Below are 18,129 nucleotides of genomic sequence, written 5' to 3'. Positions count from 1 at the left end.
TTTTGGGGTTTTGTTCTTTTTTTTATTCCAACAGGGACTGGGGTGTGGCAGGGGGAGGGATGGGGGCCCAACTGACCCCTTCCCTGTGGGGGGTCTCATAGAAATTCCGAGATTTCTCCCCAAAAAAAAGAGAGAAAGAGAAGAGTTGAAGGGCGCCCAGGGACACCCATCTGCCCAGAGGTCCCCCACTCCTCCAAAAGTAAGGAGAGCTGCGTCAAGTCTCGGGGAGCCTGAGCAGTCCCAGGATGGGCTTCTCCCTGTAGACGCTTTCCGCTTCTGGGAGCGGCCCCCGCAGTCCCCGGCCCCTGGAGTCCACGATTCCTGCGCTCCTCTTGTCCGCAGTGGTGGGGCGAAATGCGGGCGTTCGCGGCACCCTCTGGTGAGTCCACTAGGGGGCGCAGGTAGGCTCTGGAGCCGGGCCTCGGACTTCACCCGGAGCCAAAGGCAAAATCGTGGGGTTCAGCGCCCTGGGGCACAAGTCCCGACCCTCGCCCACTAGGGAAACGAGAGTGGCCGGGGCCTGGGAAGGACCCCGTCCCTGCGGTCAGTCCGGGCGCCCGCCCGGCCCCGCCCGTGGTCACTCGTGCTCCGCCAGCTCGCGGGGGCCGGCGGGGCCGGGCCGCGGCCGCGGCGGGCTGGTGGCTTCGGCGGGTGCTCCCAGGCCACGCGGGGGCGCACCGGCCCCGGAGGCCCGCAGTGCCTGGATGCGCCGGCACTCCTGGCAGACATGCACGTGGGTGCAAGGGGTAGGGGCGGAGGGCCGGGCCCCGCCGGGCGGCCCCGGATCGTCCAGGAGGCGCTGGGGACCCCCGTGCGCGCCGCCCGCATCCCCGCCCGCGCCGGCAGAGTAGAGCTTGCCGTTGCTGAGGCGCATCTCGCGGACAGCACGCAGCGACAGCAGGGCCCGGCTCGGGCCTCCTGGGCGCCGGCGCCGGCGGGAACGCGAGGTCTTGCGGCAGGACACCGCGTGCCGCAGCTCCTGCAGCATCTCCTGGCACACCGAGACCTGGGGGCGGCGCGGGTGGGGCGGGATTCGGTGGTCACCGTCCGGCGCTCTCCTCGCCGCCGCCCCTCCCTCTTCCTTTTGTCTGGTCCTCTCCGACCTCCCTGCTCTTCCCCCCCCCCACTCCACACCCTTCTCTTTCTTGGCCTCACTTTCTCTTTCCCGCATGCCCTTTCACCTCCTCTCTTCCTTCTCCTCTCTCCTTATAGTTCCCTGGTTTCCCCATGCTCTTCTCATGTCGCCTCTCCACGTCTCAACTCCTGTCTCTCCTCCACTTCTCGCTTTGGATTTGTTCTTAAACCGGCCCGTCATCACCTATCCGCTCTTCTCTTCCTACTCTTTCCTCTTTTTTCACTCCCAAGTTTCTAACTACTTCTGGCCTTCCCTCCTCCTAGTTCTCCACCCTCTGTCACTGATTCGCGCAGTCACCATTGCCAGACATATTCGTTGAACACATTCCCAATGCCCAAAACACAGGCATTGTTTTGGGCATTGGGAATACAGCAGAGAACAAAACAGACAAATCCCTGCCCTCATAGAGGTTATATTCCAGTGTGCAGAGAACAACAACAGCACGTAAATATTAGTATGTTAGATGGTGATGAATGAGTGCTTTAAGGGAAAAATTGGGAAAAGAGGTGGGTGTGGGAGTGGGAAGCGATGCTGAATTTTGAGATGGGAGGTTAGGGAAGACTCATGGAGAAGAGAACCTGCAAGTAGACAAAGGCAGTGGTGGGAGCAGGGTGAGGTCCTAGAGGAGCCTAGAGCTCAGGGTGGCCAGAGTGGGGTCGGCAAGGGGGACGGGGAGGAGATGAGGTCAGAGGAGGAGCAATGGACGCTGGCTTGTGTAAGGCCCAGAGGCCCCTGTAAGGATTTGGCTTTTACTCTGCGTTAAATGGGAACCACTGACAACTGCTGTGCTTTCACAGGCTCGTTCTGGAGCTGTGTTGAGAATAGACAGTAGGGAAGCCAAAGGCAAGAGCAGAGAACCCACCAGGGAGCTGCTATCACCATGCAGGAGATGGTGGTGGCTGGACCAGTGTGGTGGTGGCCAAGGAGGTGAGAAGGGGTTGAATTCTGGGTATATTTTGAAGGTGGAGCCAACAGTTTTTGCTAAGAGATCAGATAAGAGGGTGTGAGGAGAAGTTCTCATTGTGGCGCAGTGGAAACCAGTATCCATGAGGACGTAGGTTTGATCCCTGGCCTCACCCAGTGGGTTAAGAATCCGGCATTGCTGTCAGCTGTGGTATAGGTCTCAGACTTGGCTCGGATCCTGAGTTGCTGTGGCTGTGGCTGTGGCTGGCAGCTGCAGTTCTGATTCAACCTCTAACCTGGGAACCTCCATATGCCAAAAAAAGAAAAAGGAGGGTGTGTGAGGATGAGGGAGGAGTAAAGGGTGACTCGGCATATTTGGGTCTGAGTTTCGGGAATGACGGTGTTGCCTGATGAGTGGTCAGGAACTCTATGTTGGACGTGTGATGTCATGCACAACCACATGGATGTCAAGTGTGGAGCTGAAATTACAAATTGTGGGTTAGGGAGAGGTTCCTGTGAGGCATGCACATTTGGGGGTTGTGACAGGCAGCCTCCAAGTTCCTGCCCTAGGGGAGTTCACACCCTTGTGTAATCCCCTTCGCCTTCTATGAGGGTTGCTGCATGAGCAACAGAATAAGGTGAGGTCAGCTGACATTCTGGCTTACGCCTGGCTCTCTCAGATCACTCCCTCTGGGGGAAGTCAGCTGCCACTGTGTGACACACTCAAGCAGCCCTATGGAGACGTCCCTATGTGAGGAACTGAGGCCTCCTGCCAACTGCCATGTGAATGAGTGTATTTTCATTCTCTCTAGCTTAGGATGTGTCTAGCTCCCTCCTAGAGCTAGCTGATTCTCAGGGATGGCCAAGGCCTGGGAGCCTGCCTTTCATAGAAAACCAACCAATCCTGAGTCTATGCACCCCCTTTATCTGACTCTCACACACCAAGCCAGTATCTCCCAGTCAACCCAGGACCAGGTACTAGAAAACTAAGGACCACCTTTTTTTTTTTTTTTTTTTTTTTTGCTTTTTAGGGCTTCACCTGTGGTATATGGAAGTTCCCAGGCTAGGGGTCGCTGGCCTTTGCCACAGCCACAGCCACGTGGGATCAGAGCTGTGTCTGCGACCTACACCACAGCTCTCGGCAATGTCAGCTCCTCAACCCACTGAGTGAGGCCAGGGATTGAACCTGCATCCTCATGGATACTAGTCAGATTCATTTCCTCTGAGCCACAAAGGGAACTCCTTGACCATTCTTTTTCTTTTTCTTCTTTTTTGGCCACCCCGCAGCATATGGAGTTCCCAGGCCAGGGATCAGATCTGAGCCACAGCTGTGACCTACGCCATAGCTGCAGCAATATCAGATCCTTTAACCCACTGCTTGAGTCAGGGATTTAACCTGTGTCCTGGTGCTGCAAAGATGCCACAGATCCTGTTGCACCACAGAGGGAACTCCTCTCAGAGACCACTCTTTTAGCCCAGAGCCTGCCAACAGTATTCACACTGCCCAACCCTAAGCCACCTCCCTACCTGCCTTGCCTTTCCCACAGAAACCCTAATAATAGCTCTGGCCTAGGTTTCGCCATCCTTTTGCCTCCTGACCAAATCTGGCGCTTCCCTTATGGCCCTGCCATGTGGCATGTCAAGCCCTTTCCTCTCAGAAAATGTAAGAAACAAATTCTTCTTTCAATGGCATTAGCCTCTCCATGTCATCACTCAGTCACCTCGCTGGGCGGCCAGAACCACCCAGCTAAGCTGCTCCCAGATTTCTGACCTACAGAGATTGTGAATTGATATGAGTTTGCTGTTTGTTTGTTTTTGCTTTTTAGGGCTACATGTGTGGCATATGGAGGTTCCCAAGCTAGGGGTTGAATCAGAGCTACAGCTGCCCCGCCTACGCCACAACCACAGCAACGCAGGATCCAAGCCTCGTCTGTGACCCACACCACAGCTCATAGCAACACTGGATCCTTAACCCACTGAGGGAGGCCAGGGATCGAACCTGCATCCTCATGGATACTAGTCGGATTTGTTGCTGCTGAGCCACAATGGGAACTCCAAAGTTTGCTGTTTTAAGTTGCTAAACTGGGGGATGATTTGCTATGTGGCAAAAGATAAATAATAGAGGAATCATCAGCCTGCAGATGGTCTTACAGACTATTCGACTAAATGGGATCACTAAGGAGTGGAGAAAGTGAAGAGAAGCAATCTAAGGACCGAGCCCTAGATCCTGCCAACAGAAGAGTGCCAGAGAGGGAGGAGGAAAAAGCGGCAGGAGCAGGGAAGGAAGGGTCGTGAGGAGACATGGACCAGCTGTGCTGCAGCCCATGGCCACCTCACAGCGATGAGGTGGGAGACTCGGGCACTGGATTTCAGACGTGGAGGTCACTGGGGAGGAGCCTGGCTTCAGTGGAGAGGTGGGGACAGAAGCGGGACAGGTGGTGTCCCAGAATGAATGGAAGGATGGAAACTGGAAAGAGCAGAGGAACACACTCCGCCAAGGCTGCAACGGAAGGGAGGAGTGGGGCGGAGGCCGGAGAGGAAGCGGGGTCCAGAGAGGCTTTTCCTGAAGATGGGAGGAATGACAGCACATTTGTGTGCTGCCAGGCTTGAGCCAGTGCAGAGAGGAGACTGATGAGGCAGGAGTGAAGGAGAGAAGGGCTGGGACATGTCCTTGGGAAGGCGAGAGAGGAGGGGACAGGGCACAGGTGCGGGGTGCCTTGGCGAGGAGCAGGGCTGTTCATTTGGAGCAGCCGACAGGGGGGCGAGTGGAGAGAGCGAGATGTGGAGGTGGGGCCCGGCACGCTCTCGCTCTCGGACTCCTCTGCTTCTCTCAGCAGGAGAAGCAAGGTCATCACTCAAAGCAGGGTGGGGGGTGGGGGGGCTGGTAGGGAGGGGGGGAGGTTGGAATCACCAAGGAGGGTGGGAGTGTGCCAGGTCCGGCCGTGGAGGAGTATGGCTGGGTAGCACCATGCCTGCATGTGGCGTGAGACTAGCCAGCTAGTCCCTCTCCTGGCTGTCGCATTCAGCTGCATTCTCCTTGCCTCTGTCTCTCCTATTTCTTCTGGCTTTTCCACCTCAGCCTCTCCCCATATCCTCCTCTCTGTGCCTCTTCTGGCTCCTCCCCCGCCTGTGCCCTTTCCTGGGTCCTGCGTCGTGCCCCTGGACCCTCTCTCCCACTGCTCTCACTGCTTCGTGGGCTTCCTCGACCCCTGGGGTCTCTGATCCTCTCTCACCCCCCACCCCTGGCTCCCAGGTGGCCCTCTACCTCTTGCATTCCTACCATAATGGCTCCTAAGGCAATGGTCTTCCCGTCCCCACCCCTAGGGTCCCACTTTTCCCCACACCCTCCACCAGCCTCCTCACCTCTTCCGACTCTGCTGACCTCCGCGTGGACCATATGAATTCCATGACTGCCACGAAGACGGCAATGATGAGGCCACAGATGAGCACGACAAAAATGCCGCCGATGTTCTCCATGCCCAGACCTGGGGGTGGATGGGGAGAGCCATGGGTGGGGCTGTGGGGACCAGGGGCATCAAAGGGCCTTTGGGAAGGGCACGGCATGTGGGGGTGGCTGACCTTTAGCTCGATGGTCCTCCTCCTTGGGGCACCGGCCACCCTCCCACCACTTGCGCTTCAGGATCTCCAGTCGGTTGTTTTCCTGAAGCTGCAGGATAGCCAGTGTGATCTCATCCCGGAACGGGGAGCCTGGACGGGGCACACGATGGGGTGACTGGCCATCGGAGTCCCGGAGCCCTGCCCACCCAAACCCTAAATGTTCCCTCACCACGGCCTCTCCTTCCGGCTCTGCCACATTCCCAGTAGCCTCCCTGTGCACCTTCGGTCTGGTGACTGCTCGCCAACCCCCCTGCAACCACCCTGGGCCAACCCTGACCTGTCGCATTTGTCACTGTCCCTTCCCTGTGGCCTCCCCTCACCACCCCCCAGGTCTTCTCAACAGCAGCCAGGGAGACAGTTTCAGAAACAAAGGCACAGATCATGCCTCTTTGGGGCTTAAAACTGGCTTCTGGTTGCAGCTAGGGAAAAATGTTCTTTCCTTGGCCATCAAGATCCTGATTCACTGGTCCTGGGGCTCCCTAGGACCTTTACCTCCACCTGGAATGTTCCTTTCCTCACATCACTCAGGGCTCGGCTCACATGGTGCCTGAGGGGTCTTCTCTAGCTCCAGTTATTTATTTATTTATTTATTTATTTATTTATTTATTTATTGGCTCCTCTGCAGCATATGGAGTTCCCAGGCCAGGAATCAGACCTGAGCCACGGTCAGGACTGAAGCTGCAGCTGCGGCATCCCCAGATCCTTAACCCACTGTGCCGGGCTGAGGATCGAACCTGCGTCCAGAGCTCCCAAGATGCCACTGATCCTGTTGTGTCACAGAGGGAACTCCTCTATTTAAAATGACAGCAAGCATCCTGCTTCCTGTCAGTCTCTTCCCCTAGTTTTTAAAAAGTTTTTGAGAAATTTGAGTTGAGATATTTTTGAAATATAAAAATTGGTTGTATCTCTTACCCCCATTTACTTCAGAGCAGTTGTCCTCACCTGGCATCACATGATAAAGCTATGTGTTTACTGTCTGTCTGCTGTCTGAGCCCCAGTAGATGCTTGGAGGGTGGGGGCTGGGCAGCCCCTCTCTGGCATCCTAGCATCCAGCACACTGCCTACCACATAGTAGGGCATCGGATCTGCCAAGTAAATTACTCCCCAGCCACACCTCTCTTCCTCGTGGTCCCAACCCTGGACCACCTCTCTCCTCTCTACTCTCAGATACCAAACACCTTAGCCACATCCTATTCTGTACTCATTTCTTCACTCACTACAATCATTCTTGAGCACCTAAAGGTGCCAGGAACTAGGGGTACGGGCAAGGAGGGTGATTAGCATTTTATCAGGAAGCTACTGTGTGCCAGACCCTTGGTTTACAGAAATTTATTCAAGTCTCACAACAATACTGTGAGGCAAGTATTACCACCTTCATTATCTGAATGAGGCAGGTGACACTCTTTCCCGAGTTAGGGAGGAAGCTGGGATTTATCTTTTTTTTTTTTTTTTTTTTAGCTATTTCTTGGGCCGCTCCCGCGGCATATGGAGGTTCCCAGACTAGGGGTCGAATCGGAGCTGTAGCCACCAGCCTACGCCAGAGCCACAGCAACTCGGGATCCGAGCCGCGTCTGCAACCCACACCACAGCTCACGGCAACGCCAGATCGTTAACCCACTGAGCAAGGGCAGGGACCGAACCCGCAACCTCATGGTTCCTAGTCGGATTCGTTAACCACTGCACCACGACGGGAACTCCGGAAGCTGAGATTTAAATCCAGGTTGGTGTGACTCTGCAGCCTGTCCCCCAAAGTACCAGGTAAGCTGTTTCCCTGGTACGGCACTGACCCTACCACAAGCTGCTAAGATTTGGAGTAATGATCAATTAAGTAATGCAGAGATCATCAGAATATAGGTGGGTTTGGGAGTTCCCGTTGTGACTCAGCAGTAATGAACCCATGGATGAAGGTTGGGTGCAGTCATAAAAAGACAAAAAATAAAATAAAATCCAACAATATTCATTATCCATTTTCTGAGCACCTGCTCTGAGCCAGGTTATGGGTTTGGTGCATAGAATATGAAGTAAATAAAACCAGATCCCCACCCTCGAGGGGCCCCTGGGCCATGGGGGGAGTCAGCAAGCCCCATGGCCCACAGGCACTGAGAGGTGCACAGCCTCACTGAGTTTCCCCCTCAGCCCTGCAGGGCTGGAACTGGGTGCTCCTAGGCCTGTGTATGCAGGTGGAGGGTACAGAGGCTCAGAAAGGCAGCGTTACCTGCCCAAGGCCACACCGCACACCCAGCCAGCTCAGTGAGGGCCTGGCTGTTCCCTGGCCACTCACAGGGCTTGGCTTCTGAGGCCCAGGGCGCCCCGTGCAGCCCCAGCCCCAGCCCCAGCCCCGCTGCTGCCATACCCAGCGGCATGCCGATGCCGTAGCCCTTGGTGTCGAGGAGGCCCCCGATCTGGGTGAGGTTGCAGTTGAGGCGCCGGTGGTACTCGTTCATGGTGGACTCGAGCAGGAAGGCGTAGCGGGAGTTGAGGACGCGGGCAATGCCCTCCTCTGTGCTCTTGACGAACACGCTGGGCTGCTTCGACTGCATGTAGTTCCACATGCGCTGGTACGTCTGGTAGCGGGAATTCTGGGCAGAGGGGGCACGAGGGGAAGACAAGTGAGGGTCTTGCCACTCCTGCCTTTCTCCTGAACCCCATCCCCTGTCCTCTAGGAAGTCTCCCTCCACCCAAGAGAGTGAGGAGACCAGAGGACGACAGAAAGAGCTGGAGGCAGAGGAGAGACACAGACAGACTGCTCAAGGCCAGGCCCGGGTCATCCCCACGCCCGCCAGCCCAGCGAGGACCCTGAGGACCAAAGGCTTGGCAAGAAGGGGCCCCAGGCTGTTTTTCACTCCTTTTTCTCTTTTCCACCCCTGGGCCTCGGCGTAGCTTGACCCTGAGCCCCGACTTCCTGGTGTTCCCAGGCTTTCTTCACAGAAGCTGGAAACAGATGCTCAACCCCTATGTCTCCCCAGGGCCCAGCCTGCTTCAGGGAGACCTGCGTCCATGCCGAACAGGGCTGCTTACCTCCCACAGGCCCTTTGGGAACCTTCTGAGGAAGGCCCTGCCCCACCCTGAGCTGCTGTGCCTGGCGGGGATCCCGACACCAAGCCTGGGTGGCTCTGGCGGCCCCACCTGAAAGAAGGTCATGGTGGAGCCAGCGTGGATAGTGCCATACTCAATGTTGGTCTGGTCTGCCAGGTCGTCGGCCGACTCCACAGGCACCTCCATGCGCTGCACGGTGAGGAAGGCGGCCAGGTTGGCCGTGTAGGAGGAGATGATGATCAAGGTGAAGGCCCACCTGAGGGGCGGGAGGGGTGAGCCACAGGCGGGAGCCACCCCAGCCGCCCTGCCCCCCGTGGCCATGTGCCCCACTGGTGGCACCACCTCAGTGACCCCACATCTAGAAGGCTCAGTGACTGCTGACTGGTAGAGAGTCTGGGAGCATGGAATCTGAAGCCAGATTCCTTGGGTTTAAATATTGTTTCTAGAGACATCTGCTCCCAGACACAGGCGACTAAGACGGTCTGGAAATACCCTCCTGCTGTGAATGAAAAAACTGGACAAAATATACGAAAGGACTTAAAGACATAGGACAATAGGCCACAGGACTGCAATCCCTCAGAAAAGGGAAACAAATGAAGTAAGATTTGTCATTGCACAGGCTGTCTGGCTGGATTTAATTTACAGACTGCAGTGCCAGGAAGGAAAACCCAAATAGTCTGGCAATCTCACTGAGTTGTAGAGATGGAGCTCAGAGATCGAGAAGGCTAAGATGTCTGGACTTTGTGGGACAGAACGACCAAGAGGAAGGAGCCACACATAGATGGTTCCAGAAATCTGCATGGGGTCCCTCGTGAGTCTTTGGCTGAATATCTGTCTATGTATTGGGTAGAACTCCACGGGGTCAGATAAGAACAACTTTCAAACAAAGAACAATTCCTAGGGCTCCCAGAGGGCTGGGAATCCCTCCCAGAGGGCTGGGAATCTCCCTCCTACAGAGAAGAGAGACGCCACTGAATATCTAAGAAGCTCAGTAGAGACCCGAAAGGACGGCACATTAGAAATAGAGGTAGGTGAGCCCTAGACTATGCTATGCCAGACCTACTTTAAAAGAGCTTAAAGACAGGACGGGGACAGATCAGAACAATCCATAAGTAACTTAACTGCCTTCTAGACAAAGTCCAAGACTCTTTAAAGTAATATATTTAACAATGTAAGCAATGTAAAATCCATAATGTCTGTCATCCAATAAAAAATTATCAGATACTGGAGTTCCGGTCATGGCTCAGCGGTAACAAACCTGACCAGTATCCATGAGGATGCAGGTTCAATCACTGGCTTCTCTCAGTAGGTTAAGGATCTGGCATTGCTGTGGCTGTGGCACAGGTTGGCAGCTGTATATCCGATTTAACCCCTAGTCTGGGAACTTACATATGCCTCGGGTGCAGCCCTAAAAAGACAGGGAAAAAATAAGTTATCAGATTCAGATATGCAAAGGGGCAGGAAATTGTGACTCACGACTGAGAGAAAAGCCACTTGATTGAAACAGACCAAGAGTTGGCAGAGATGATGAAATTAGCAGACAAGAATATTAAACAGCTGTTATAAATATATTCAGAATGATCAAGGATCTAAAGAAAAACATGGACAAGAACTCCCTGGTGGCTCAATGGGTTAAGGATCCAGCACTGTCACTGCTGTGGCTCAGGAATTTCCACATACCACAGGTGTGTCCAAAAAAAGTAACGGCCAAAATGTTTTGAATAAGAGTTCCTGTCATGGCTCAGTGGTTAACAAACCCGACTAGCATCCATGAGGACAAGGGTTCAATCCCTGGCCTTGCTCAGTGGGTTGGGGATCTGGCGTTGCTGTGAGCTATGTGTAGGTCGCAGATGAGGCTCAGATCCTGCGTTGCTGTGGCTCTGGCATAGGCCTGCGGCTATAGCTCCAATTAGACTCCTAGCCTGGGAACCTCCATATGCCACCAGTGCAGCCCTAAAAGACAAAAAGACAACAAAAAAATGTTTTGAATATTTGATGAAATTTACACCTTTACAGATCCAAGAATCTCAATAAACCTCAAACAGGATAAACACACATACACACAAAACATATCATAGCACATTATAATCAGCAATGAGAAGGAAATCTTAAAAGCAGCCAGAAGAGGGGAAGACCTGTTACATAAAGAGAACCAAAGTCCACTGTCAGTAGACAGGGTGACAGGAGACTCCTGGTCAGAAAGTATGCAATAATGTGGTGAAAGAAAAATAAAACTGTGGGAGTTCCCGTGGTGGCGCAGTGGTTAATGAATCCGTCTAGGAACCATGAGGTTGTGGGTTCAGTCCCTGCCCTTGCTCAGTGGGTTAACGATCCGGCGTTGCCGTGAGCTGTGGTGTAGGTTGCAGATGCGCTCGGATCCCAAGTTGCTGTGGCTCTGGCGTAGGCTGGTGGCTACAGCTCCAATTCGACCCCTAGCCTGGGAACCTCCATATGCCGCGGGAGCGGCCCAAGAAATAGCAACAAAAACAACAACAACAACAAAAATAAAATAAATTAAAAAAAAAAAGAAAAAAAAGAAAAATAAAACTGTCAACCTAGAATTCCACATCCAGCAAAATGATCCTTTGAAGAAGAAAGCACACTAACAATTTTTTTTGGCCACACCTGCAGCATATGGAAGTTCCTGGGCCAGGGATCAAATCATGTCTGCAAGCTGTGGTGTACGCCAGATCCTTTACCCACTGTGCCACAGTGGGAACTTCATTAATAATTTTTTTTTTGTCTTTTTAGTGCCACGCCCATGGCATAGGGAGGTTCCCAGACTAGGGGTCTAATCAGAGCTACAGCTGCCAGCTTACGCCACAGCCACAGCAACGTGGGATCCGAGCCACGTCTGCAACCTACACCACAGTTCACGGCAACGCCAGACCCTTAACCCACTGAGCAAAGCCAGGGATCAAACCCAAAACCTCATGGTTCCTAGTCGGATTCGTTAACCACTGAGCCACGACGTGAACTCCACATTAATACATTTTTTGAACAACAACAACAAAAAAACTAGGAGAATTAATCACCAGCTGACCTGCACTTCAAGAAATGTTAAAAGAAGTTCTTCAGGTTAAAAAAAAAAATACTTGATGGAAATTTGCACATACACAAAGGAATGAAGAGCACCAGAAATGTCAGATGTGTGTGCAAGTAAAAAAGACAACTCCTCATTTAATTTTTTTTCAATTTTTAAATTTAATTTTTTTTTGCTTTTTAGGGCCACACCAGCAGCATATGGTGGTTCCCAGCTAGGTGCTGAATTGGAGCTGCAGCTGCTAGCCTATGTCACAGCCACAGTAATGTGTAAGCCGAGCCTCATCTGCAACCTACACCACTGCTCAAGACAACGCCAGATCCTTAACCCACTGAGCAAGGCCAGGGATTGAACCCACAACCCCATGGATACTAGCTGGGTTTGTTACCACTGAGCCACAAAAGGAACTCCTAAAATTTCTTTAAAAGACATTCATTGCTTGGAACAACCCTGTTATAGGGTTGTTTTTGGTTTTGGTTTTGTTTTTGGTCATTCTCAATTTTTGTCTAGCCACACCCATGGCATGCCAAAGTTCCCAGGCCAGGGACTAAACCCATACCATAGCAGCCACCCAAGCCACAGCAATGACAAAACCAGATCCTTAACCAACTGAGCCACCAGGGAACTCCTATGTAAGGTTTTAACATCTTATGTGAAGTGGTATAATCTTACCTGAAAGTATTTTGGAATCGATATAAATGCATATTGCAAACACAGAGCAACTACCAAGAAAAATGTAAAATAGTATAGTGAATAAGTCAATAGCGGACATAAAAAAAAATCCTAAAATTCTCAATAAATCAAAAAGAAGGGGACAGAGTTCCCTTCATGGTGCAGCAGAAACGAATCTGACTAGAATCCATGAAGATGCAGGTTTGATCCCTGGCCTCGCTTAGTGGGTCAGGGATCCAGCATTGCTGTGAGCTGTGGTGTAGGTCGTAGATGCGGCTTGGATCCCATTGTTGCTGCAGCTGTGGTGTAGGCCGGCAGCTGTAGCCCCGATTCGACCCCTAGCCTGGGACCTTCCATGTGCTGTGGGTGAGGCCCTAAAAAAAAAAAAAGAAGAAGAAGAAGAAGGGGAAAAGAGGGAAAAGGGGGAAAAAGATGTGAAATAAATAACAAACGAATACCAAGTTGGTAAGTTTAAATCCAACTGTATCAATCATGACATTACAGGTAAATGGTCTCAGCTAGGGGTTGGCAGACTAGGCCCACAGGCCAAATCTAACTTACTGTTGTTTTTGCACAGCCCTCAAGCTAAAAAATGATTTTCACATTTTCAAATAGTTAAAAAGAAATTGAAAGAAGAATAATAGTTCATGACACACAGCACATAAAATTCAAATTTCATTGTCAGTGTCCATAAAATTTTATTGGAACACAGCCACAATCATTCAACCATGGCCGATTTTGCACTTCAATCCGAGTTGAGTAGCTGTAACAGGTACCATATGTCCAGAAAAGCCTAAAATATTTACTGTTTGGCCCAGTACTGAAAAGGTTTGCCAACCCCTGGTCCAAGGTCTAAGTATATGCTGCCCATAAGAAACCCACTTTAAATGTAACAGTATAGGTAGACTGACAGTTAAAGGATGAGGAAAGATATACTCTGCAAACACTGAGAGAAGGCTGGGTGAGGAGTTTCCATCACGGCACAGCGGAAACGAATCTGACTAGGAACCCATGAGCTTTTGGGTTTGATCCTTGGCCTCACTCAGTGGGTTAAGGATCTGGTGTTGCCATGAGCTGTGGTGTAGGTCACAGATAGGGCTCAGATCCCGCATTGCTGTGGCTGTGGTGTAGGCCCGAAGCTACAGCTCCCATTCGACCCCTAGCCTGGGAACCTCCCTATGCCGCAGGTGCGGCCCTAAACAGAAAAAAAAAAAAAAAAAAAGAAGAAGAAGAAGGCTGGGTGATTATATGAATACCAAATAAAGGTAACCTCAGAGCGAGGAATTTACCAGGAATAAAAAGAAACATTAAATAATGACAAAAGGGTCAATTCATCAAATGGACACAACAGTCCTAAACATCATTTATGCACCTAATTACAGAGCTTCGAAGCAAAAAGTGATAGAACTGAAAAGAGATACAATTTCTTCCCAATTACAGGGGGGGATCTCAACATTCCTCTCTCTAAATACTGATAAAACAAGCAGAAAGAGAGTCAGTAAGCAAACAGAAGACTCGAATAACCTACTGGCTCTAACTGACATTGATAGAACCTTGCACCCACAAAGAGCTAAATATACATTCTATGCAAGTACATCTAGAATATTTACCATAATAGACCATATCGTGGCCATAAAACAAGTCTTAATACATTTCCAAGGATTGGGAATTCTCATTATGGCTCAGTGGTAACTAACTCGACTAGTAACCATAAGGATACGGGTTTGATCCCTGGCTATGGTGTAGGTCACAGATGTGGCTCGTATCCTATGTGGCTGTGGCTGTGGCTGTGTCTGTGGCATAGGCTGGCAGCTGCAGCTCCGATTTGACCCCTAGCCTGGGAACTGCCATACGCCCCAGGTGTAGCCCTAAAAAGAAAAAAAAAAAAAATCCAAGGGTTAAAATCCTATAGAGAATATTCTCTGACCACAGTGGAAAAAGAGAGTAGAAATCAATGATAGAAAGGTCTCTGGAAAATCCCCAAATCTTGGCTGAATTCACCTGTAAGGGTAAGTCTAATTGTAGAGCCCTCTTCACGGGGCTGTTGTAACATCTGGCACAGATCATGCGCCATGCATGAGTGTGCTCTCATTTGTCTTGATGACTCAGGACTGACTTAGAGGAAGAGGTACCTACTGGCCTGGCTCTAGGACCCAAAGGCAGCCACCTGTCCTACCCTGACCCTCTCAGTCCTCCTGCCTGGCAGGTGCAAATGGCCCGGCTCGCTGCAGATGTACAGCTCTGTGGGGATGGAAGACAGCGGAGATGCTGAGAGGGCCTCATAGACCACCCCTCCTCCACAGATAATGATGAAAAGAGCTGCTGTCCTTTGCTGAGGACCCATGTACAGTCCTGTGCTAGGCACTGGGGTGGGGGTAGAATGGAGAATAAAGGGATGAATAATATGTCTTCTGCAAAAGGAAACCAGAACCCAACACATACAAATACCCAGGGTCTGAAACCACCTCTCTGGAAACCAAGTCTCTCCAGACCTGCCCCATGGGTCAACGTTGTTATTCATTTAAGACGAAACTATTCAGCGCCCAGTACATGCACCACGGAGACCCTGAGCAAGTGTGCTTGCCGGGTGATAGCGCCGATGGGGGTGATGGGGACGCTCACCCAGACAGAGCAGGGGAACCCAGGTGGGGAGTCCAGTTTGCCAGTAAGGACATGAGCTCTGTTTTGGACAAGCTGAGTTTGGGGGACACCTGTTGGGGCCATGGAGAGGTCTGGAGATGAGGACTTGGGAAGTGTCAGTTACCATCAGCAAGAGAAGCCTAGGCTGGATGAGATGGCCCTGGAGGGCACAGAGAGGTGGTCCCTGGGCAGAGAGTGCCCCCAGGGGGTGTTTAAGGAAGACGCTTGGTTGGGCGTGGGGCACTCTGGTGGCCAGAGTGATTGAGTGGGTCCTGGTGTCAGTGGGAGGGGGCAGATGTGGACAGTGCAGCCCAGTGTGACACAGGAAAAATATGGTACATGATTACCCAAGTCTAACCCCTTAATACATAAAGCCCACAATATTGGGAGTTCCCTGGTGGTCTAATGGTGTGGACTCAGCACTTTCATTGCGGCCCAGGGTTCAATCCCTGGTCTGGGAACTCAGATCCCACATCAAGCCGCTGCACCCTGAGGAACACAGAAAAAAACTGCATGGCTATAACAGAAATGCACCTATTGTTTAGAATGAGGAACAAGTGGATGGGATTTTTTTTTTTTTTTGGCTTTTTTTTTAGGGCCGCCCCAATGGCATATGGAGGTTCCCAGGCCAGGGGTCAAATCGGAGCTACAGCTGCCAGCCTATACCACAGCCACAGCAACGCCAGATCCAAGCCTCGTCTGCGACCACAGCTCATGGCAACCAGATCTTTGACCCACTGAGTGAGGCCAGGGATCAAACTCACGTCCCCATGGTTACTAGTTGGGTTCACTTCCCCTGAGCTGCAATGTCATTTTGTTTGAAACTTTGCCAAGAACCATTCATCACTTGGGAACATCACATCTCTGAGAGCAACCCTGCTTGTGGTATTTGAGTTATCAGGTGAAGATACCTGGACCAGTCACATTTATAGTGTAAATCAATACATTTACAGTGACTTGTATTCATACAAATACACTTATTTGCCAACTACTTCAAAGTATCAAGTCTCCAGGTGTCAACATAATTCTATGAAATGGTCTTACTTCTCATAATTCCAGTCGCATCCATTATACACAGGTGGGGCCATCTGACCCCCGCATTCTGGCCGGTAGCACAGTCCCGCCCAGGCATTTGGGTACTGTGCCATCCTATTGTTTTCTCATCAATCACTTCCCATTTTCTCCTCTGTATGGCAATCAGGGCATCATATGGATTTGTTTCAAAGCATGTGTGTAGGTAGATATATTATCCTTGAATTTAATTAGGGTGGAAAAGAGATGTTACAAAATATTTGTTATAAAAAGAGGACATTGAATCTGTGAGCACTGAAAAATCACTGATATGGAGAGAGAGCGAGCGCACAAGGGCCAAAGGAACCCATGGTGAAACGAAACAGAGGATTCAAAGTGGTAGGAGAAAACCAGGACATGGCAGCCTAGGAGCAGAGTTTCTAGAAAGCGTATGGATAACAGGCTGTACTGGATATATCAATAAAGGGGGCCCGTGTGGAGTGGGGGGTGAGGAGGGGGGCCGGGCTGCTGGCTAGATCTGAGGTTTGGGGGATTTCTGGCCTGTAGGGCGTGAGGAAAGGATGACCTGGCCGAGAAGCTGAGGACAAGGGTGAAGGAGTGCCTGAAGCAACGGCCTAGGAGCCCACCTGGTGGACAGAAGGACGGAGGTGCGCACAGGCAGGGTTCCTCAGCTGAGGGAGAGACTGGGGACTGACAAGCCCTTGGGTGTGGGCCATGGCCAGAAGGCACAGGAGAAGAGGGGCTCAGGAGGCGGGTTCTGGCCGGGCTGCTGCTATTCAGGTGGCAAGCAAGGCCGTAGGGTGCTGGCACCCACCTGCACCTCCCTCCCACGGGCCCTGGCCTGCTGAATCACTGGGCTGAGGTCACATCTAGAGATGAACAAACATCTGTTGAAACAGCTGTTGAATGAGTGAACGTGTGGGAGGACTCATGAATGTGGGGTCATAGGTTCCCGTGAAGGAGGGGGCATGATTGTGGGGTTGCGGGGTGACAGCAATGGGAAGGGGCAGAGAACGCCCAGCTGGAGGAGAAGAGGGTTCCTGGCTGAGGAGCAGAAGGGATGGCTTGCAGAGATGGTCACTGGTCCCCACCTGACCTGGGTCTCTCCATTCCCTCTCAGCCACCTCCTCACACATGCCGCCCTCTCCTTGGCAGGCATGCCTCTATTTTCACCTTTAGGACTCAGCCCACATGTCACCTGGGGTCTTTCCAGAGCACCCCCATTCTCTCTTGTTCTCTCTGACTGTACCCTGTTTGGTTTTTCTTTTTTCTTTTTTTTTTTAGGGCCACAGCCATGGCACATGCAAGTTCCGAGGCCAGGGGTCAAATCGGAGCTGCAGTTGCCAGCCTACACCAACCAGATCCTGCCAGTTGCAGGATCTGAGCTGAGTCTGTGACCTACACCACAGTTCACAGCAACACCAGATCTGAGCCACACCTATACCGCAGTTTGTGGCAACACCGATCCTTAACCCATTAAGTGAGGCCAGGGATCGAACCCACATCTTCATGGATACTAGTCAGGTTCTTAACCCACCGAGCCACAGTGGGAACTCCCTCTGTTGGATTTTTCAATAGCACAGTTTTTGTACACCTGGTAAACCCTTACATTAAAAATGTTAGTAAAGTTCACTCAGGGTGTGCAGGAAGCAGAAGGAAGCCTTGCCCCAAAGACGTCTACATCCTAATCCCTGGAATTTGGGAGTGTGTTCCCTCACAGCGTAAAAGGGTCTTTGCAGGAATGATGAGTGAAGCACGTTGAGATGGGGAGAGATTAGCCTGGATTATCCAGATGGGCCTGACAGAATAACATGGGTCCTCATAAGTGGAAGGAGGTCAGAGTCAGAGAGAAATATCTGAAGATGCTATGCTGCTGACTTTGAAGATGGAGGAAGGGGCCACAAGCCCAGGGATGCAGGCAGCTTCTAAAAGCTGGAAATGCAAGGAAATGGATCCCCCCAGAAGAAGTGGCCCTGCCAACACCTTGATTTTAGCCAAGTGATATATATAGCTGTTTTGCACTTCTGACCTCTAACTGTAAGAGAATAAA

The 18,129-nt window shown here is 51.6% G+C and overlaps 1 protein-coding gene across 8 annotated transcripts in view; it reads right to left on the bottom strand.

Moving 5' to 3' along the window:
- Positions 1-18,129, bottom strand: part of GRIK5 (glutamate ionotropic receptor kainate type subunit 5) — a 60,986-nt gene continuing 42,857 nt past the window's right edge. For all 8 annotated transcript variants that reach the window (XM_021094432.1, XM_021094434.1, XM_021094433.1 and 5 more), the window contains 5 exons: positions 8,783-8,948; positions 8,010-8,235; positions 5,618-5,746; positions 5,402-5,523; positions 1-1,006 (listed from right to left, as the gene is read on the bottom strand). In XM_021094432.1, the coding sequence (XP_020950091.1) occupies positions 578-1,006; positions 5,402-5,523; positions 5,618-5,746; positions 8,010-8,235; positions 8,783-8,948 (1,072 nt within the window). In that variant the 3' untranslated portion in view covers positions 1-577. The remainder of the gene's footprint in view (positions 1,007-5,401; positions 5,524-5,617; positions 5,747-8,009; positions 8,236-8,782; positions 8,949-18,129) is intronic.

Source organism: Sus scrofa, chromosome 6 (assembly GCF_000003025.6).
Source record: "Sus scrofa isolate TJ Tabasco breed Duroc chromosome 6, Sscrofa11.1, whole genome shotgun sequence".
NCBI classification, from domain to species: Eukaryota; Metazoa; Chordata; class Mammalia; order Artiodactyla; family Suidae; genus Sus; species Sus scrofa.
The sequence above is the reverse complement of the archived record's forward strand: the minus strand, read 5'-3'. Positions and strand labels throughout refer to the sequence as shown.